This window comes from Parasteatoda tepidariorum, chromosome 3 (genome assembly GCF_043381705.1).
Source record: "Parasteatoda tepidariorum isolate YZ-2023 chromosome 3, CAS_Ptep_4.0, whole genome shotgun sequence".
In the NCBI taxonomy this organism is placed as follows: Eukaryota; Metazoa; Arthropoda; class Arachnida; order Araneae; family Theridiidae; genus Parasteatoda; species Parasteatoda tepidariorum.
Window position 1 is genome coordinate 36,311,503 of NC_092206.1, and position 22,998 is coordinate 36,334,500.

The 22,998-nt window shown below is 31.0% G+C and overlaps 2 protein-coding genes and 1 long non-coding RNA gene across 3 annotated transcripts; 1 reads left to right on the forward strand and 2 right to left on the reverse strand.

Annotated features, from left to right (window-relative positions):
- Positions 1–6,964: 6,964 nt before the first annotated feature.
- On the forward strand, positions 6,965–11,102 carry LOC139425144 (uncharacterized). The gene is made up of 2 exons (XR_011636378.1): positions 6,965–7,106; positions 10,929–11,102. It is a non-coding gene; the product is annotated as an uncharacterized lncRNA (long non-coding RNA).
- A 9,600-nt stretch (positions 11,103–20,702) lies between these two features.
- Positions 20,703–21,218, reverse strand: LOC139425227 (uncharacterized). Its single transcript, XM_071179169.1, has one exon. The coding sequence runs from the start codon at positions 21,216–21,218 to the stop codon at positions 20,703–20,705; it is 516 nt and encodes a 171-aa protein (XP_071035270.1).
- Positions 21,219–22,103: 885 nt separating this feature from the next.
- On the reverse strand, positions 22,104–22,646 carry LOC139425228 (uncharacterized). Its single transcript, XM_071179170.1, has one exon. The coding sequence runs from the start codon at positions 22,644–22,646 to the stop codon at positions 22,104–22,106; it is 543 nt and encodes a 180-aa protein (XP_071035271.1).
- Between the last annotated feature and the right edge of the window lie 352 nt (positions 22,647–22,998).

The following is a 22,998-nucleotide window of genomic DNA, read 5'->3' on the forward strand; positions in this document are numbered from 1 at the left end:
CTCAGATTTCTTTTGTGTTACATTTTGTCATGATTAATAAATTTTAAAATTGAACTTACAAAATCAAATTCCTTATTTCAATTTTAGCTATGATTTTTAAAGTTTGAATTATTTTATTCTCAATCTCTTAATGATAAATAGATAAAAAAATAATAGAATATTTTAATCTGTATTCTTGAGCTCTTCACTATTTTTCTAATGAATTGTAAAGTAAAATTTAATTTTACAAATACAATATTTATTTATGATTATCTTACTCTTATAATCCTTGTTATAAAGTATAAAAATATGTTTTTGTTCAAGTTCTCAAATTTCCTACAACTTACAATAAATAGATGTTCATAAACACTTACTTGAAAATAATTTACATCACAAGTTACTGTACACTTTTTTTTATAGAAAGTATAAATGCGTAGTTTGTCTTTATATTTTTTATGGGCAGAGGACAGCAGCTTAAAAACTATGATACAGAACCAGGTTATTAATTTTGCTTCAGGTAAATTTATATTGTTTTTGTTTTACGTCGACATTAATTATCATAATTGTGTAAATTTATATTGAAATAGATGAAAAGAATACTTTTTCCTCTTAATTTTTCATGTTATATTCTACAAAAACATTATATTCTACCCTTTTTATGCAACATCTTAGCTGTTTAAAAAAAAAGGCAGTTTTCTGGTTGGAATGTCAATTTCAAAGCACTGATCTTGTTTTACAACAAATCAAAGGCAAGGGTCATGATACGTTTACTAATTTTACTTGACAAATCTATAGTCTATAAAAAATGTATCACTGAAGCCTGCTTCTGCAAAAGTCAAGTTATAGAAAGCGATAAATATTGTGTGAGATATTCCTGGAAAAAATTTTATGATCTTGACTGTTTTTTTTATAAGCAAGCCTCTTTTTAAAAGTATGTACCCAAATTGTTTCTGATCTTTCCAATTTGTGATAGTCTGTTGAAGTCTATTTATTTATCAAATTACATTTGCAATCGTGAATTATTCTTGTGAGTGCTAATGGCTAGTTGAATAAAACCTATTTTTTAACTGGTAGTGATTGCACTATCTAAATGTGAGTCTTTCAGTTTTGGTTTTGATGTTAATTAAAAGTTTCTAGTGATATTTTTACCATATGAGCTATCTTGTAATGGCTAGAAATATTGACAAACAAAAATCGGTGTTTTCCTTAGCATCACTTTTGAGCTTGTTATGGTGTTTCTTTTCATTAGTATTGAAATGAATGTTTTTAAAGATAAACAGAAGTTTTTTTTATGGATATAAGTGGCCAAAATGGTATATTTATACTTTTAGTATACTTTTTCTAGGAACTTTAACCACTAAAGTATTTATAAAACTATTCATTAAAATAAGCATATTTAATCAGAAACGGTAGATATTGAACTGTTGCTTTATGTTCTAGGCTGCCGTATATATTAATCAAATTACAGGACAAAAGTTTCATTATTCGTTAAAAGTTCATTATTTTTTTTAAATAGATGATTGTTTAAATACAAACAGCTGCAAAATAAACATAACATTTGAAGGTTTTTAAAAAATAAAAATTCATCACATTGTTTTACTTTTTCATAAGAAAGACTTGCTCACTTTTTATTAGAAATAATAAAATAAAAAAACACATTTTTTATTAACTATATACCGGAATTTGCTAAATTCATTCAAGAAAGAGATGCATGCAATTCACGTCATAAAGAGAAGCTGGTAATTTAGTTTACTTAATGCAAACTGCTTAAATGCCTTCATATTAATGACTACCTCGAAGCATGTCAAGTAATTATGTGTTTTATGTATATAATTTTCACTTACACCATTGGATTTCTCTTTTCTTAATAAGTATATTTCAGAATATTTTCAAGATATCAAATTCCTTACAAGCAAATTAAAGGAATACCCTATACTTTTTAGCCAGTTAAACATGTACTGATCATGCAGCATTCTAATATTGTTGCTATGGCTTTCATAGTCCGTGGATTAAGAGTCAGACAGAAAGTAAAGGCTTATTAACAAAAAGAAGACATACATACAAATTTAAAAAGACTTCACAGCAATCCTTCCCTGGGAATGACAGCAGCTTTTTTTATTATTATCATTACAGGTAGAAATAAAAATATGCTGTTTGCTTCTTTTAAATATTCTTGTAAAAAAATCAGTATTTTACTGCACTAACATATAAACTGGCATACTTTTTTATTTGCAATATTAAAATTTATATTTGATTAATCTTTGGAAAACGATATGAAAATTGTAAACATTAATTAATGCTATTCATATCTGCAAAGTATTTGCGCTAACGTTGCTTTTTTTTTCTCCTATAATGATATTTTATTTAATTTCCTTGTCCAAAGTAAGATAATTTTTAAATCAATCTGTTCTTTTGCTCTCAAATTCACCAAAAATATATCTTATTAAATTATACAAAACATTATATTATCAAGTCGCAGCTGTTCAAAGATTTAAAAGAAATTGTTCTTTACTCAACTCTCAATAAAACAAGATTTTTTTTTATTGTAGATAATGAAATGAAAATAAAAACAATTATTATACATTGAATGCTTCTCTATGAAAGAACGTGTTGAACCATGTAGCTATTGTTTATGTATATTTTTATGTTTCCTATTGATTAATGAGTGTTTTCAGTTCTAAAAGGTAGTATAAATATAGCTTCATTCTTTGATAAGTTATAAAATTAAAAAACACCATGAAGGTTTTTGTTCTTATCTGTTGTGTAGCACTCTTTGCTTTTGGTAAGAATTTAATTATGATTTTTAACACTATTTAAGCATTTTTTTTAATGTAATCTTATATTCGAATTTTTATAGTGGAATGGTAAAGAACAAATGAAAAAAAACTTTGTTACTATAACAAAGTGGAAGGTTTTTTACAATTTCAACCTCTTCTCTAACCTGCTTTATTCTTTAGAAAACAAAGATTGGTAAAAGAAAGTTTTTTTAATGCAGAACATGGAAGAAAAAAAACTTTTACTTTCCTCTTTTATAATTTAGAAATATAATTGCTGTCAATCAGAAAATAATGTAAATATTATATATTTAAAAAAAATATCTACATTATATATCTTTTTAAATAATAATACTTTTTTATTTCCAAGATGCAATATTGCTACTAAATAAAGATAAATAATTGTTTGATATTTACCTAAATAATTGAAAAAAGTACTAATGGGTTCTATCTAAATTTCATTCCATCAGAGGTAATGTTTCATGATGTCAACATTGACTATTGATATAGAAGACATTCATTACTTGCTTACAACAGTTTATCATTATTTCTTGTGAGAAAATAGTATTAAATTTCCATTACTTTAATTTATTTTAGTCGAAGAAACCTTCATGATACATAATAAGCATACCCTTTAAATATTAATTAGATTTTTTTGTTGTATGGGGAATGTCACTTTTACCTCTTGTTAAATACAATAGGAAACTTATCTACATCAGCATGTAGCCATAAAACTACTGTAAATATGTATAATACAGTCAAATTAGGGTTTGAAGTAGGTATTCAAAATAACAAGCCAGGATCTATTGAAATTTGTTTATGGGGGTCTTTGCATGCTGAATGTGAAAATTTCATGAAATCTTGCCATAGGGATAGGAACTTAAATACTAATACATTTTTAAAAAAATTAGGTATTGGCTTTGATGCATTTTTCACTCTAAATCAAATGAAACCATACTCAGAACAATAGTTCAGAAAGTATAAGGGTTTTAAGATTATTTCCAAATATTTTTTTTTTTTAGTTCGGTTTAACAATAAAAAAACGGCTTTTTGTAGCGATTCAGAAAACCGGAAAAATCAATTATCCGGAATAGCGATGATTCCGGATAATCAATTCCCTACTGTACATATTTATACATCTGACTGCTATCTGAACAAGTAAAATATTGTCTCTTGTGTATTTTTTCACACTAATTTGAATAAAACAAGTCTATAACAAATATTTCAAAAGTTACAAGAGTTTTTATGAATAAAAAGTATTTCGTGGGACTTATCAATTTACATTGAACTTGTAAAACACATTTTTGAGGTAACTTACAAGTGTTTTATGTACAAAACGTACAATTTTGTACTTGCACTTATTTAGGCATCTTACACTGCTGTACTGACAAATGAGATAATATATTGACAAGGACTTTTCTCTGTAGATTTTTTTTGTTAAATAAAAGTGCTAACTATTAATTAATGAATTGAAAATTAAACTTCAAGCCATAGCATGCAATTTTAAATAAGCAGTCGATGGTGCAGATACTTTAATTGGATTTGTAGCAATCAGATTCAGGATCATCTGCACTTGAAGAAAATACTGATAGTATTTTCAAATTATTAAACAACCATGCAGCAACAACAACAAAAAATTGTTCAAGATAATGCCTGGGAAAAACGATCAAACATGCCACAGTGCCAATTAATTAGAATTAAAGATTTTCTGTTCCTACTTGCATTTATTAGATATGATTCCACCTCTGCTGCATTTAGAAAATGGATAATAAAGACTTGCTCACTATGAAAGGATAAAAAAAATTTGATACCAGATTAATATTTTTAATTGTGATTTTTTCTTGGATTTGTATGGGGACAACCTGATTTTGATGAAGCATAGATCAATTTAACAACAATAGCAGGGCAGAAAGTAGTATTTTATTTTATATCCATCGTTGAACAGCCGACCCAATTTTGGGTTTACGACTATCAATGTTCAACTCTGTAGCCTTGTAATTTTGAACCCAATCCAGAAGACAAGGGAACCCCTAGATTAATTATTGGGAGAAATTAACCTTCGAGGAGGACTTATATGGAACTAACCCGCATTTGCGTTACCTAGAGAGGAAAACTTTTCACGGTTAACCATGATCTGTCTACCACTGAGAATATTTTTTACATCAGCATGTCTGTGCAAGCCATCGCTGAGATTCGAACGCGGTTCACCCCATTGGAAGGTAAACACTCTATTCAATTCAACAGTATATCCTCGAATCATGTTTTACAAAGGTGGGCCCTGCGTACAAAAATGCAGCAAATTTTTTCAGATTGTTCAATCGAATCAAATTGTTCATTGAAATTATAAACTTATTGTTCTATGCATTTAACATAGTAACTGTTTTTTCAAAATAATATGGAGTAAAACATATTTCAGTAATGTGATTTTTACAAACAAAATTATGATGAACAAATGAGCTAAACACATGAAAAAATTAGGTACATGATTAAAAAATACTTCTTGATAAAATATAATATACTGTTTATCTATAAAACAAATTATGTGTAATATGCATACACATAATACTTATTGCATAAGTAATTTCGGTTGTAAACCCTTCAGAGTTCAATAAAATACATTACATGTAACAAAAATTTCGAAATTAATAAGATTTTCTTTATACAAAGAATATGGAAATACATTATGTATTCAGTATATTATAATATTAGACCAAAATTGTTCCATTTTATATTAAGATTTCTATTATAGACTGTACTTGCTTCCATCTACTGTACCTTTTTGCAAAAAAAGTACATTTCAAGAAGAAGTTTTGAATATTAAACTCAGAATTTGGCAGAAAACCATAATTTAGAATATCAGTTCAAAGCCTAAACATCTTACTTAATTACTCAATTATTCTCTTGTGAGAGCTGGAATATTTTAAATTAGTTTCTGTTACATTTAGATATTTCATTAATAAGAAATAAAGATTATCCTTCAGATATTGTTAATTTCATGAAATTGTCAGGGCACTTGAAGTTCAACTACACTAAGTAAACAATTTAAATTAATGACTTATTTAACTAAGATAAGTGTCAAAACCATTTTTAAAAAAATTTGTCGGAAGAATATGACGAAATATTTACGGAGTTCGACTATTTTAATTTTTGAAACTTCCATTAAATCTTGTTAATGAGACGTTAACATACATGTGGCGATTGGCGGAAATCATTGAATTTGATACTTACGGTTTCGCGGAATTCACCATTCTGCGCCAGTATCCGCTAATATCACGATTGATATTCAGGGGATTTTAATAAAAAAACATCGATTTCCGTATTTATACACGATTTAGAAGTTGCGCATTGCGATTCGTATTCGATTTAAAAATTCAATATCATGATTTGTATTTTCGTTGTTTTAAAATTCAAGATCGCGATTCATATTAACGCAATTTTAAAATCCAATATCACGATTCTTGTAAGAAAATATGTTTTTTTTTCTTAAATTAATTACTCTAAAGATGTAATATTCTTTATTTGTAGGAATTTAATTATAAATCTTATTTCAAAAAACGGATTATTGATAATTCTGATATTTGCTGAGTTTTTACTTAAGCTTTTTTTCTGTATATATATTTGCCGATTGCCCGACAAGATTTCCCTAACAGCTATTTGGAAATTTTGTTTTAATGATTTGGAGACCAACCTATCTAACTCGTCAATTTAGTCACCACATTATTAAATTACGATAAAATAGCTATTTCTCGACTTATTTTAATGCAATTATAGACAATAATTACATAAAAAAGTAAAATTAAGATAATTCAGATAAATAGAAGTACCATTCCAAATGCTTGCGCTTGAACACTCAGTTCTTAATAGATGTGCGATCAGGCGTTTTCGAATCATAGAATGTTTTGCAATTCTCAATCATTATCCTCTGCCCTATCAAATATTAAAGAATACAGAATAGCTCTGTATGCATAAAAGAAGAAAAAAGATTCACAATATTTGAAACTTTTTTACTTTTAAATTTTTGCAGTTTACCAATTTTAGAAGTAAGCATAATGTTGTGGTTCAAGTAATAAAAGTCTTTCGAAAAGGTTCGTAAATTGATTTTATGGACCAGTTTCAAAACTGTTCAAATAAATCAAAATTCAATTACAATATTTTTCATTACTTTTATCCCCTTCGAGGTTTCTTTAAGATATGTGCCATCGTTAATCAGTACTTTCAGCTGTCATATGCCTTATAAAAATCTTTCTTATAAAAGTGGACTTCACAATTTCATAACCAGTTCAAGGTATAGCCAAGTAACTATCATGAAGTATCTTTTCCTTCTCTTTTGTGCAATTTGCATTATATCAATGGGTGAGTAAATCAAAAAATTTATGATTAGGATTTCGATTCTAATTAATATAATATTGAAACTTTAACTATCGCATTTTCAAAAGAAATTATACTAAAACCTTTAATTAATTATTGAATGAAACTTCTTTTAATTGTGCTGTCTGCACGCGCAGAAAAATAAAAATTTCAAAATATACTAGATAATTTGATTATTTATTGAAGTTTACTAAATTCAGGTAATGCAAATTCTGTGATTAGGAATTATTGGAACAGAACTCCAATACAATATTTTTGTAGTAAGATTCTACAGTGGGCAAAAAATATATATATATATATATATATATATCAACCTGAATAGTTTTCATTTTTATGATTGGATTTTCAAGTGTCAATCTTAATGGTTTCTGGGGGTGACTTCAAATATGCTAATTAATTAGTGCTAACTATTAATTAAGTTACGAAATCAGACGCAAAAACGCACTTTCTGTGAATAAACATATATTTATTTTTACATATGGATTCCTGGCCCTCAAAATAGACAAAATTTCGAAAAGATTGGATCATAAATTGGGGGTATAATAAATTATATATATTTGGCGATAGAGTCCCAAAAAACAGCCAAGTCGCCGTCACAAATGAATATTTTAAGATAATCCATAGACCAGTGTTTTCCAAAGTGTGGTACGTGTACCCCCAGGGGTACGGGAACAGTTTAGCGTGGGTACCCATTCTAATGCGAAATATTTTGCAACTAACGAAAATTTAAAAAAAAATTTTTTTTAAAAACAAAGCTAGCCATGAAGATTTACGAATATTTCCATTGGCTATTTTTTGCAGAGTTAGCAGTTAATAATTAGTGGTGTCAACAGCCAGTTGTGATTTTTAACTTTTGTGCAATCTTTTTTATAGTAAAAAATACATTCATTTTTTTATTAGTGGTACACAGCGTTACGAAAAATTCAGAAAGAGTACAAAAAGGTCATAAATTTGGGAAACACCGCCATAGACTTATTCAAGAGAGGAAAACTTAACTTTACTCCGTTGCTAGGCGACCAAGTTCAGATTTTTTTTAAAAAAAAAAAAAAAAAAAAAAAAAAAAATAGAAATAATTTTTTGTGATTGCACGGAGAGGTTTATTTATTAATAGTTAATGGAAAATATCTCGAAGTTTCTAGGCAATAAACAATTTTTCAGCTGATTTCTGACCAAAAAGTAAAGATATTTTTTTCTTTTTAATCTCCTTTGAAACGAAAATTTGAATCGGTTTATAAAATATTTAACATTTCTTAAGCTTTTAGAATTTAAATACATAAACTTTTCATCTGACATTATTTGGATTTTTCGCGTTGTTTTTATTTGATTTATACTAGCGATTTATATTTATAACTATATACAATATTTTAGGGATAATCCTTTTTACAGCTTTATTGGAGTCTTCTAGGTAAGAAAGTTTAAACAAACAAAAAAAAAGGTGCCTGAAAGAAATGTAGATTGCACAGTAATTCTAATGCACATTTACAAGGATTTTATACAATTTACTATATTTCTTTTTTCTACAACTGAAGAATTACTGAATGTTAAGTGGCATTTTAAAAACATTGAAATATGTTATTTTTAAGAATAACATATTGAAATAATATGTTACATATTGAATTATTCATTGTTTAAAAAATTGCTCCATTCTGCCAGATATTTAGGTTACATGGTTTTCTTTGGATGAAGATTATTTGCAAATATCATCCTGATGTTTCGATACATTCTGAAACTTATTTTCGCTAATTCACCATGAAACGTCGCACAACATGTTCTTTAATTACGATAAGTTACATTTATCATCAAATACTACTACTATGATTTTTTTTGCTTTCTTATAAATATCTGATACGATACTCTCCTTTTAAACAGAGTTTGTAAGGTCCTTAAGATACTGAAATGATGGCATAAAAGCTCAAAATATAAAAGATTCTATTTCATTAACTCAAAATATCTGATCTCAAAATTTTAAAGTTAAAGACAACTTCATTGTTACAATATTGATGTTACGGTTCCCTTACTTTTTTAAAGACCACATGAGTCCAGTTAAAATATTAAAATGCATATGTTTACTTTTACGACCATAAAATCCTTATCAAAATGATGATCGAAATAAAAGTCGACATGTTTCGAGCTTTCAAGTATAAGCACCCATTCTCAAGACTCGTCAAGCGTGAATGACTTGTGACGTTAATTATTGAACGTGTCTACTTTTTTTATTATGTTTTCAGTCAATTAAGTTATCTTTTCGATTCAGTTTCTTGGGATTATTCCTTTAATAACAAAGTATATTAAATTACTTCCCGCGATATTAAAATAAGTTTTAAGTAAGATAAAGGACTAGGTGCTTAGATTGAAAAAAGAATAAATAGTCGTCACTGCTTTCCAAAAAAAAATGCAGTGCAATTTTTTTACTGATAGCCTTAACATTTTTAAGGACATAAAAAAAATCCGTTTTGCTATTGAAATTTCAAAAGTTGAAAGTGAAAATGGAATGTACTCTAGCACCAAGAATCAAAATTTAAATAGTTACTAGGACTATTATTTCAAACAAGTTAGCGTTTCTTTCCTACTCGAAATTGTTTGAAAATATATTTTTTAGTTATTGATTCCAAAGTTTAGTCTTCGTATATTTTAGGGTATAGTTTAGGCGTACTTCTATCAAATTTATTTTTAAACCCTTATTTGTTTAAAATTATTGAATAATTTGCTTAAAATAAATTATTCAAGATATGTGATTTAATGCATTTATAGTATAATAGTAAACGGGACTTCAATCGCATATCCCTAACTTTGATACCGCTATCATTAAATTAATGGAATAAGCAGCTTAGATAAATAAAAATACGATTCACTCCAAAATGAAGTTCTGTGAATCACACGTGGCCAGGTAATTAACAAATTAATTTCCCTATTAAGATGTTAGGACGACATTAAAGGTACTACTGAGATATTTTAAGAAGCTTAACAATTTTGGCTACGTATTCTACAGCTCTTTATGTTCGGTATTTTAGCAGAACGCATTTTCTAAACATTTTACTTCAATTAAATTTTTATAACGTGGGCCATTTTCGAGTGACTCGATTTTAATCTTCAACTCTCAACTACACAATTGATTTAACAATTTTAAGCCAAGCATAAAATTTTTATAAAATATCGTATTATTTAAATTGAAATATACTTAAATTACATTCATTAAGACACGATAACACTCTCGTAGATGAAAAATAATTATTTTATTTACGAAATAATGCGGTATGTATAAGTACGATTGGCTAAATCAATGAACAAATCATTTAGTTGCACACTAGTTTTCTACGACATTTGTTTTATTTTTATCTTATTTGTAGAACTTGCAACTTTACTCCATCATAAAAACGTATGATAAATCTCAAATGGAATAATTATACATGCGCACAGAATTATAAGCTAACTAATAACTAATCGTTTCAAGTTTTTTTAAAAAAAACTGTCGAAACTTAAAAATTTCTCAACAGAAAGTGTTTACTCCAAACTGAATAACTAATACTAAATAGATGTTTCCAGAACCTTTGACAATAGCAGGAGAAAGAAATTTGTGAAAAATATACGTCACAGTGTAAATTAAAGAAAATATTTATATCGTGCGTTAGAAAATATTTATAAAGGTGCGTTTACGCACCTTTAACCGAAAATGGGTTGAGCAGATCTCAAATAATTTTTGGAACGTGAAAATTCTATCATTACCAGTACTGACTCTAGTTTAATTTCATATTTAAGTACTTTATTAGACATTTACAAATTTACTTTTTTATTATAATTTTTACGTAGCTCGAGGAGCTGATGATGCCTGCAATGACCCCATCAGGACAGGTATGTGCAGGGCTGCAATGCCAAGATTTGGATATGATAAAAGTCAAGGTAAATGCCGTGGGTTCACTTATGGAGGATGCGGGGCCAATGGAAACAATTTCAAGTCGTTGGAGGAGTGTCAAAATAAGTGTGGTAAGAATCTGGATCAATTCTAATCTTATATTGCTGGTCTGAGAGCAGATTATACTAGGTTAGTGTTTCTCAACCAAATTTACTCAAGCGACCGGTGAAATACTTGAGTGTAAGGTTAGTATTATAGACTGTTAGCATAATTTATACACATGTGGCGCTTAAACAATTTTTCGACCAGTTCGTCTCTGATCATTCACAAACATTCTACAATGAATAATATTTTGAGTTCAAGCCTATTAAAATATAAATAAAATTTATATTTTGACGCTGGTGTTTCTCATCCAGATTTACTTGAAAGACTTGTAAAATATTTCTATGTTTCATAGCATTCCGGTAAGGTTAGTATTGTAGGCTGTTAGAATAATTTATGCACATGTGGTTTAACTCTGTAGCCTTGTAATTTTGAACTCAATCCAGAAGACAAGGAAACTCAGGGATCAAGTGTTGGGATAAATTTTGTTTTCGTGGAGAACTTTTTGATGGAACTAACCCGCATTTGCTTTACGCGAAGAGGAAAACCATTCAAGGTTAGTCTGACGGCAAGGGGATTCGAACCCATCATCCGTCTACCACTAGGGATATTTTACATCGGCACTATAGTCGGTGCCAGCCGGGTGAGGAATTCGTACAGATCAGCCATCACTGACATAAGCTCCCGATCCGTATCATTGGGAGGCGAGTACTCTATACCTATACCCTGAGACAACAAGAGTCGAAATCGGCGATTCGAACGTATTTGAAATCCGTTAAAACTCCCATACAATAGAAAAAAATTTGTTCTCCAATGTAATTAATGTAAATGCAAAATACATATAGCTGTTTTCCTCTTGCACTGCAAATGTTGGCTATTTATACAAATCAGCCCACCACAGCGACCAGTTTATCTAACTGTCTGACTTAGCCGATTTTCAATCTTCTGGGAATTCTTAGTCTATTCCCAATCTTCAAAGTGCAACAGAGTTGAAAGGAAAAACTCACACATTCTTTGGAATTAGTCATTTAACGCCACTGATGAAATAAGATAAAATTATTTGAAGATATTGATATTGTTCATTTATTTAATTTATTTATTTATTATTTTTTTTAATTGACACAATAAGCTGTTAGAATTATCTATACAGCATCAAACTGTTGCGAAACAAACCAAACCGAAATTTTGGAACCGAATACCTCCAAACCGAAACTTATTTACGTTATTCAAGAACGATAGACTGATTATAGAATTATATTTTACGAATTACATTTCTTTTAGCTAATAATTAATTATTTATTTATTTATGTCTCAAATCTTTTTCTCTATCTTAAAGATTAAAGAAATTGTTGAGATTTTTCACATGTTTTGATTTTTTTTAAATCAATTTTTACACTGTTTTGTAATTTTGTTCTTTATTTTCAGAAAAATAATAACTACGATGATAATCAATGAGCCATCAAGACATGCTCACGTTGACAAGCAATGCAACAAAAATGTAAAATTTTTCATCAATTAAAAAATAAAAAATTGTTGATTTTCGTAGTTGTCCATTAATGCTATGTAAACAATAAACATTGTGTACAGCAGTGTTACATATATAAGTGCTGGGTTTTGATAAGAAATATTTCGAACAGTTTTAAAGAAAAGAAATATAAATAATATTTCATAAATACTTTAAACAAATTCCTACAAAAATATTTAATCTACAATAATCTTACAATTTGGAAGAATCAATGATGGCGTAATACTTCAGCCATTTTTGCTGAAAGAAATCTAATAAAAGGTCAAGTTTGACCTAAATGCGACAAACTTAAACAAAATCATGTCGCATTTAGGCACACTGACCTTACTTCGTGAATTTAATAGCTTTCATAAGGAAGATGAAATGTCCATTAAGCTCTGTCCTATTCTTGAAAATTTTTATTAAAAGTTTTCCAAATGGCAGAACACACTTGTAATTTCTTGACAAAATTCCATCAATCAATCGAACCAAGGATAAAAATTTTATAAGACGAAATTAATGAGATGATTTATAGTATAAAAAACAGGAAAAGTTGCATTTTGAAGTGAAATAAAGTTAAGCCACTTTAAACTAATGGTAAGACAGTCAAGTCCATGGAACATCTCATCGTTTTCTTTTGTGCAATAAGCATATTGGGTGAGTAGATTTAAGATTATCGTTGAAAAGGTGCAATTCGAAAACATTCTCCACATAGTTCTGAGCGATATCTGACTTTTTTACTATCACGATATCACCAGAAAACATCGATGATACTACTTTATAAAAATTATTTTAAAAGTAGACTTCGAAAATTATATAGGCCGAAACCTTCCAGTCCGATTGCCATTAATTACAAATTAAAGTTTAGTGAATTATTCTTAACGAACAGTTAGGAGCATGGGAAGAGATCCATGGTTGGCGATTTATCGAAAGATAAATCGCCAACGTAGCCAGAAATAAAGCCAACCCCCCCTTTATTAATATTAGATTTGAAAATAATTTGACGAAAGCTAATCGCCAAAAAGACTGTGAGAATTAGTATAACCATGCAACCGAAATATTTTTGTGGTAAGAAATAAAGAGTTATAAATTGATTTTATTTTCGATTTACTCATGACGGTGAATTAATGAGTTTTACATTTGTATTAAAATAAAAAAGTTAGCCGTTACATTGATTGTTAAGAAAAGGATGAAATATTTATTATAGCTTTTTATAAAATATAATGAAAATTAAATAGTTAGTTTAATTAAAATTCAATTAAAAATGATTAAAAAAATAAATTTAGTAAATTAAAGAAATTTCAAAAGCTAAAAAGTTTGTAATGCCTATTGTGGCATCACATATATCCTGCTGGGACACACAAAAAAATGCGTAATTTTTTGAAAATTAAATTTATGGCTGTCAGTTGGGAACAATTCACTTAGTCCTAATTTCGAATTATTTTGCGAACAGACTGGGGTCTTCCGGCCTCTCAGTCCCAGCTGGTGAATTTATAACGTTACACAGAAATTCTGGATATTAAGAAAATTATTCTTCTTGTCCCTTTGAGGGATTTCCTTTTTTTTATTTCACTATTTCTAAGTATGGCCATATTCTCTAAATAATAAATAAATTTTTCTTAAATGAATTTGTTTATTTCTCCTGAATAAATTTCCCTCCTTCATAACAAAATTGGAATGTATCTCACTCTGCAAAAAAAGTTATTCTTAAATGCTGCAAAGAAGCAACATTTACTATACAGTAAAGAATTTGGACTAAATTGCCATGAAACATCCCATCGTTTTCTTTAGTGCAATAAGCATTGTTGTATTGGGTGAGTAGATTTAAGATTATCATTGAAACAGTCAAGTCGAAGAACATTCTATGGATAGTTCTGAGCGATATCTGTATTTTTTTCTAGCATCACGATATACAGATGGGTGACAAAATAATACGAACACCTGTGAAATATCAGAAAATCTTTATTAATAGGGAGTTGGACCACCCTTTGACTGAATTACAGATTTAATACGACGTGGGATCGATGCATAAAGGTCATGGACAACGTTTAAAGGAATATTAAGCCATTCCTCTTGCAAAGCGGCCTCTAATTCCAAAAGATTTGATGGAGGTGGGAATCGGGAACGAAGTTTAGACTCCAAATAGTGCCACAAATGTTCAATAATATTTAAGTCCGGAGACTGAGGGGGTCAGGCGAGATGCTCAACTTCATTGTCATGCTCTTCGAACCATGTTTGAACGCACCTAGCGGTGTGGATAGGGGCGTTGTCGTCTTGAAAAATCGGTCGCTCTCCAAGGAATACAGTCTGTACAAAAGGATGAACATGGTCAGCTAGAACGCTTAGATAGTCATTAGATTTGATTCTTCCATGCAGACGTACTAGTGGCCCAAGACCACGCCAAGATATCGCCCCCCAAACCATAATGGAGCCACCTCCATGTTTCACAGTTGGTAAGAGGCATTCAGGATCAAACGCTTCATTGGGTGATCTCCAGACATAAACGCGTCCGGTGGTCTGAAATAAGGTGAAGGATGATTTATCGGACCATATTACTTGCTGCCACTGCTGTGGGGATCAGCCTATGTGACCTCTGCACCACTGACGGCGCTTGAAAGCATTGGTTGCTGTCACCAAGGGTTTACGAATTGCCACTCTCCCATAAATGTTCGCTGCATGAAGTTCTCTTTGAACAGTTCTTGTTGAAACGGGGTCCTGAAGATGACTGTTTATGTCTGGTGTTATCTCGGATAACGATTGCTTGTGTTTTCGAGCTACTGCGCGCTGCAAGACATGTCTATCCCTATCATCAAGCTTTGACTTTCGGCCACTGTTTTTCTTTGAAGACTTCGTCTTACCTTCTTTCATGTATGCTGTCATAACGGCTGATACAGTACTTCTTGCAAACCCCAAAAGGTTTGCTGTTTCTGTCACCGATACTCCATTTAACTGCGTCCCAACAATCATCCCTCTTTGGAATTCTGACAGGTCAAACATTTCACCATATAAAAGCTAGTCAGATAAACTCATGCAACACAGGTGACTAATGTTGAGAGCCTGATAGCTTTCTCTTCACGCTCACTAGGTGGCAGACTTCTGTTGCAGGTGGCGCGGCTGTACTGCAGGTGTGAAATAAGTCACACTTTTTCACAGGTGTTCGTATTATTTTGTCATCCATCTGTATATCAGAAAACATCGATAAAATTACTTTATAAAAATTCTTTTGAAAAGAGACTTCGGAAATTATAAAGCCACTTTAACGGTCAAACCGAGTCTATATCATGAACCATCTCATCCTTTTGTTTTGCGCAATAAGCATTGTTACTTTCCGTGAGTCGATTTAAGATTATCGTTGAAACGGTATAGTCGGAAAAAATTCTCTATATAGCACTGAGCGATATCTGAATTTTTTAATATCACGATATATCAACAGAAAATATCAGTATGAGGCAATTTATAATTATTTACTTCCGAATTAACTGATTTACAAACATCAGTATTTTCATTACCCATTATCAACACTCTCGTTAATATTCTATTCGATTTTTGTCGATAGTATCGGCGCTTTATAGTTTCCTATATTTATCGTATTACTCGATATTTGTAGTAAGATATAATACTAACGATGTACAATGAGAATACTTTTTTTTAAAAAAAAACATCGATATGACGACGTTTGAAAATAGGAAAATTTAGTGTTACATTGCCCAATTTTATACTTAATTAGTTTCTTTTCAGCCCATCATGATTTATTTACATTATAGACGACACTTTTAACTACACCTTAAAAGCGCACATTATTTTAATCGAGTAATAATATTCTTTAAAAAAACTGTTACGAGTTTTTAGCAGTTACAAAATATCTATTTTATCATTTTTTTCTGGCAAGCGCAATCCAGACAAATAAAAATTGAAAAATAGTGCAGGATTTTTTTATTATATATTTTATGTATTTAACTCGGGTATAAGGTAAACCATAAAGTTTTTGTCGTTTTTTACTTTGCCGTTGAATAAAGTGATAATAAAGTAAGCAAATTAGTGAATTTTCCGCATAACGAATAAAAATTTATTAAATATTAAAAAACGTGCAAAAAATTTCTTTTTTTTTAATGTAAGTTATAAACTAGCAAGTATCACTGATGTAATCTTTGAAATATTTGAAATTTACAAAAATCAGCAGTCATTTTTATCAGTAGTGAATTCGAAATCAATGAAAAAATTTCATTTTTCATACGGTTATCAGCTGAATCGAACGAACTAACTGAAAAATTCGAATGAATTTTAGATTCAGGGGCTAAATTTGTTCCTTGTAGCAACTGTAAATGTTCGAGTAGCAACTGTAAATGTACAAATGTTTCTGGAATTATAATACACACCTAAGCACACAGACAGACAAACTCTTTATTTTATTATTTTAGATGTAATTATCAATTGTTTTAGAAGTATTTAATAGTTTTAAGTTAATCGCTTGTATTCGCACCTGCTTTAATTTTTCGTTTCTGCCTTTTACGTTCTTTCCGCGCGGCACATCCAAACAAATTAAAAAGGGTTCGAAAACTCAATGGCTCAGGGATATATACAAACTTTCCAATTTGAAACGACTGAAATTGCACAGTAATATTCTAAACTGTCATAAGGTTAGAGACATCACAAGGTTTGTGCATGCTTGAAAATATTTTGCAAGGCATATTTGACGTAGAATTTAAACTATGAACGTCATTGGCATATGTAGGAACCCCCTTCAATATATCAGGCAAATAAAAGAAATTTCCCTGATCGTTGCTGATTTAAATTTAGTTAAAAAATAATTTATTTTATTGAAAATATTTAGCAAGTGTGAAAAATTTCTTTTTTCAATTCCTACTATTAGTTCACACTCTCCCTATATTTTGTTCAAATTCTCAATGTTGGGTCATCACATGGCAACAGTGGTCCACGTCACCGAATTTATACTTTTACAATTTTCTGATACCGCGTGCCTTTTTTTTTCTTCTCAATTCCTACTATTAGTTCATACTCTCCCTATATTTTGTTCAAATTCTCAATGTTGGGTCATCACATGGCAACAGTGGTCCACGTCACCGAATTTATACTTTTACAATTTTCTGATACCGCGTGCCTTTTTTTTTCTTCTCAATTCCTACTATTAGTTCATACTCTCCCTATATTTTGTTCAAATTCTCAATGTTGGGTCATCACATGGCAACAGTGGTCCACGTCACCGAATTTATACTTTTACAATTTTCTGATACCGCGTGCCTTTTTTTTTCTTCTCAATTCCTACTATTAGTTCATACTCTCCCTATATTTTGTTCAAATTCTCAATGTTGGGTCATCACATGGCAACAGTGGTCCACGTCACCGAATTTATACTTTTACAATTTTCTGATACCGCGTGCCTTTTTTTTTCTTCTCAATTCCTACTATTAGTTCATACTCTCCCTATATTTTGTTCAAATTCTCAATGTTGGGTCATCACATGGCAACAGTGGTCCACGTCACCGAATTTATACTTTTACAATTTTCTGATACCGCGTGCCTTTTTTTTTCTTCTCAATTCCTACTATTAGTTCATACTCTCCCTATATTTTGTTCAAATTCTCAATGTTGGGTCATCACATGGCAACAGTGGTCCACGTCACCGAATTTATACTTTTACAATTTTCTGATACCGCGTGCCTTTTTTTTTCTTCTCAATTCCTACTATTAGTTCATACTCTCCCTATATTTTGTTCAAATTCTCAATGTTGGGTCATCACATGGCAACAGTGGTCCACGTCACCGAATTTATACTTTTACAATTTTCTGATACCGCGTGCCTTTTTTTTTCTTCTCAATTCCTACTATTAGTTCATACTCTCCCTATATTTTGTTCAAATTCTCAATGTTGGGTCATCACATGGCAACAGTGGTCCACGTCACCGAATTTATACTTTTACAATTTTCTGATACCGCGTGCCTTTTTTTTTCTTCTCAATTCCTACTATTAGTTCATACTCTCCCTATATTTTGTTCAAATTCTCAATGTTGGGTCATCACATGGCAACAGTGGTCCACGTCACCGAATTTATACTTTTACAATTTTCTGATACCGCGTGCCTTTTTTTTTCTTCTCAATTCCTACTATTAGTTCATACTCTCCCTATATTTTGTTCAAATTCTCAATGTTGGGTCATCACATGGCAACAGTGGTCCACGTCACCGAATTTATACTTTTACAATTTTCTGATACCGCGTGCCTTTTTTTTTCTTCTCAATTCCTACTATTAGTTCATACTCTCCCTATATTTTGTTCAAATTCTCAATGTTGGGTCATCACATGGCAACAGTGGTCCACGTCACCGAATTTATACTTTTACAATTTTCTGATACCGCGTGCCTTTTTTTTTCTTCTCAATTCCTACTATTAGTTCATACTCTCCCTATATTTTGTTCAAATTCTCAATGTTGGGTCATCACATGGCAACAGTGGTCCACGTCACCGAATTTATACTTTTACAATTTTCTGATACCGCGTGCCTTTTTTTTTCTTCTCAATTCCTACTATTAGTTCATACTCTCCCTATATTTTGTTCAAATTCTCAATGTTGGGTCATCACATGGCAACAGTGGTCCACGTCACCGAATTTATACTTTTACAATTTTCTGATACCGCGTGCCTTTTTTTTTCTTCTCAATTCCTACTATTAGTTCATACTCTCCCTATATTTTGTTCAAATTCTCAATGTTGGGTCATCACATGGCAACAGTGGTCCACGTCACCGAATTTATACTTTTACAATTTTCTGATACCGCGTGCCTTTTTTTTTCTTCTCAATTCCTACTATTAGTTCATACTCTCCCTATATTTTGTTCAAATTCTCAATGTTGGGTCATCACATGGCAACAGTGGTCCACGTCACCGAATTTATACTTTTACAATTTTCTGATACCGCGTGCCTTTTTTTTTCTTCTCAATTCCTACTATTAGTTCATACTCTCCCTATATTTTGTTCAAATTCTCAATGTTGGGTCATCACATGGCAACAGTGGTCCACGTCACCGAATTTATACTTTTACAATTTTCTGATACCGCNTTTTTTTTCTTCAAACTTTCTTGCTTAGAAGACTCGATTAAAGCTGTAAAAATGATTATCCCTAAAATTTTGTATTCAGCTATAATAAGTTATGTTAATTTAATTTTAGTATGAAATCCTCGAATAAATATAGCAAAAACAGCATAATCTATATAATATCAGATAAAAAGTTCATGTATTTAAATTCTAAAAACTTAGAAAATCATAAATAATTTATAAATCGATACAAATTTTCTTTTCAAAGGGGATTAAAATATTAAATTTTTTTTTTTGCTTTTTGGACAGAAATCAGCTTAAAAATTGTCTATTGCCTAGAAACATCGAAATATTTACTATTAACAAATAATTAAACCTCTCCCATCAGTCACAAACATTATTTCAATTTTTTTTACAGTCAGAGCGTGGTTGCCTAGCAACCTAGTGAAATTACGCATTCCTCTTTTGAATTAGGCAATGGGTTATCTTAATACATTCATTAGCGCAGGCGACTTTTTTTTGCGGTTTTCTGGACTATCGCCAAATATATAAACCTTTATTGCAACCCAATTTACCACCCAATTTTTTTAAAATTTTGTCTACCCCCCCCTAATTCAAGTGTCTAGATTCCAAATATGCAAAAAAAAATATATGTTTATTCAGAGAAAGTACGTTTTTGTGTCTGATTTCGTAACTTAATTAATAGTTAGCACTAATTAATTAACATATTTGAGGTCACCCCCAGAAACCATTAAGATTGACACTTAGTTCGTGAAAATCCGATCATTAGAACAAAAGTTATTCAGGGTGATTCGTTTTTTTTTTTGCGGACTGTACATATATCAACATGTTTTGGTTTTGTTATTTCTGGAACGTTGGACTGATTTTCAAAAGTTTCATTAAAAGACTTCTTCCTAAACAGTGGATCATGATGATATATCTCTAATGGATAAATTTTTTGGACAGGTCTATCAACATCTCCATTAGCTATTTTTACTCTTACCACTCGAACATGGTTGTCTTTTCCTGGGAATATGGAAATTATTTTTCCCAAGTTGCCAATCTATTTGTTTTTAATGGTCATAGCTTATCAAAACAACATCCCCAGGTTTTAAATCTCGTATTAGATGTTTATTCTTGAGCGGTGTTTGGACCAAAGGACTTAGATAGTCGTCCGTGAACCTTTTTCGAAAGGTGTCTCTTAAAGATTGTTGATATCTCCATCTTTTTGTGATGTTAGCAGTATCTATGTGGTTCAAATCTGGTACACCGATGGCTCGTATATCTTGAATGAACATTGATGGGGTGAGTGGGAGAAAGTCCTTTGAATCTTCTGAAATGTAAGTAAAAGGCCTGCCGTTGATAACAGCTTCGACATCGCACAAAATAATTGACATTTCTTCATACATGAGACAGGCTTTTCCTAAAACTCTTCTTAGTAATCTTTTAATCATTTGAACGATTCTCTCCCACCACCCACCCCACCATGCTGCAGTGGGTGGGTTAAATTTTCCCTGTATCCTGAATATTGAAGCATCATTAATGATTTTCTCCCAATCAATTATCCGTTCCAACGAAATTACTTCCATTGTCACTATACATTATTTTGGGCTGTCCTCGTCCAGCGATGAATCTCCTGAAACCTAACATGAAGCAGCTTGTTGACAGGCTTTGAATTAGTTCCAGATGCACGGCTCGATATACGGCGCAAGTAAACAGGAGGATCCAAGCTCTTTTGCCATCTTTCAAATGAAGCGGGCCTGCTAAATCTACCCCCAGAAACTTCAAATACAAAAGAATCGCGAATTCTATCTTCTGGTAAGGGTGTTGGCACAGATTCCACTCCCCTTGAATCATGTCTCCTGCATCGGACACATTTCAAGATCACTCTTTGAATGGTTTTTCTCCCTCTCAATATTCAAAAGTGTTGTCTGATATCAGCCAACACAAATTGTACTCCAGCATGTGAAGACTTCAAGTTTCTCTCGAGTATCAATTTATCCACAATCTCATGCTTTGAAGGAAGAACAATCGGGCACAAAAAATCATTATCATCATTTCTTCTGCTGATTTTTGTCTTTAGTCTGCGAATTCCGTCGTTGTCAATAAAAGTGCAAAGAGCTTTTACATATCCTTCCTTCAATGTTTCAAATTGCACAAGCTTCATTAATTTTTTCTCCGCCGATTCCAATTCATTCACTGAAAGAACTCTTCCTTTTGAATTGCGCTTTTTCGGGTATTATTGATAAATCGGTACATCCAAGCAATCATTCTCAATATTTGTGAGTACTTAGAAAAACGTCTGCAGTACCATTGAGCATCTGCATCATTACAAACAAGAGAAGAAATTATACTTCTTCGTCTTTCTTTTAAAACATCCTCCTCTTCTTCATTGAATTCATTTTTTGATCATTTCTTCTACACGCAATTTTAACCATGATGGTCCCTCCTACCACTTTGATTTTAAGAAGACTTCAGCGGAACAACCTCTGGAAGGTAAGTCTGCTGGGTTCTGCTCCTCGGGTATGTCTCCATGAATTCTTTTCCGTTAATGATCGGATTTCTTTCACTCGATTATTGACGAATACACCCCAGTGCTCTTCTCTCTTAATCCAACAATACGCGGTTGAAGAATCGATCCAGTAAATGATAGGTACTTCTTTTAGATCCATCGCTTTTATTGTTATCGTAGCAAGACGCGCTCCAATGCAACAGGCAAGTAACTCCAACCATGGAATAGTCATCTTGTGTAGTGGAGCTACTCTACTTTTGGCTTGTATAAAATGTAAAGATACTTTTTCCTCTTGGACCTTTCGAAGGACTATAACGGTGCTGTATGCGAGTTTACTGGCATCACAAAATACATGAATACTAAAATCAGTTTTTAAATCACTCATACCTAAGCATCTTGGAGTTTTAACATCATTCAATAAGGATAAATCGTCATACCAGGTCTCAAACTCTTTTCGGTAATTTTCTGGTAATTCTGTATCCCATCCTATTTTAAGAGTCCGCATGTGTACTATGATTTTAGGAGGTAGAGTGACTGGGCACAAAAAGCCTTATTTCCCATTAGTTTTCGCTTTTGATTACATAAATATTTTGTTTCTATTTAATTACCGTTGGTTTTAAATAAGTAACTTTCTAGAAACACGTTTAAAAGAATTAATATAAATAAAATAAAAACACGTGGTATCAGACAAAGTATAAATTTGGTGACGTAGACCACACGTGCTACACGTAATGTTCATTGAATTCAAGGCCGACTTATCATTTATTTTGGAGCAAAAGCAATATTCCTGCAATATTGAAAAACTACAAGATTTGGCGACTTATCGCTACAAACGACGTTAACCTCAACTATAGGAT

What these genes read in the sequence shown, in the direction of transcription:
- LOC139425227 (XM_071179169.1), bottom strand. Translation starts at nt 21,218, where the DNA reads ATGGAAGTAATTTCGTTGGAACGGATAATTGATTGGGAGAAAATCATT.
- LOC139425228 (XM_071179170.1), bottom strand. Translation starts at nt 22,646, where the DNA reads ATGCGGACTCTTAAAATAGGATGGGATACAGAATTACCAGAAAATTAC.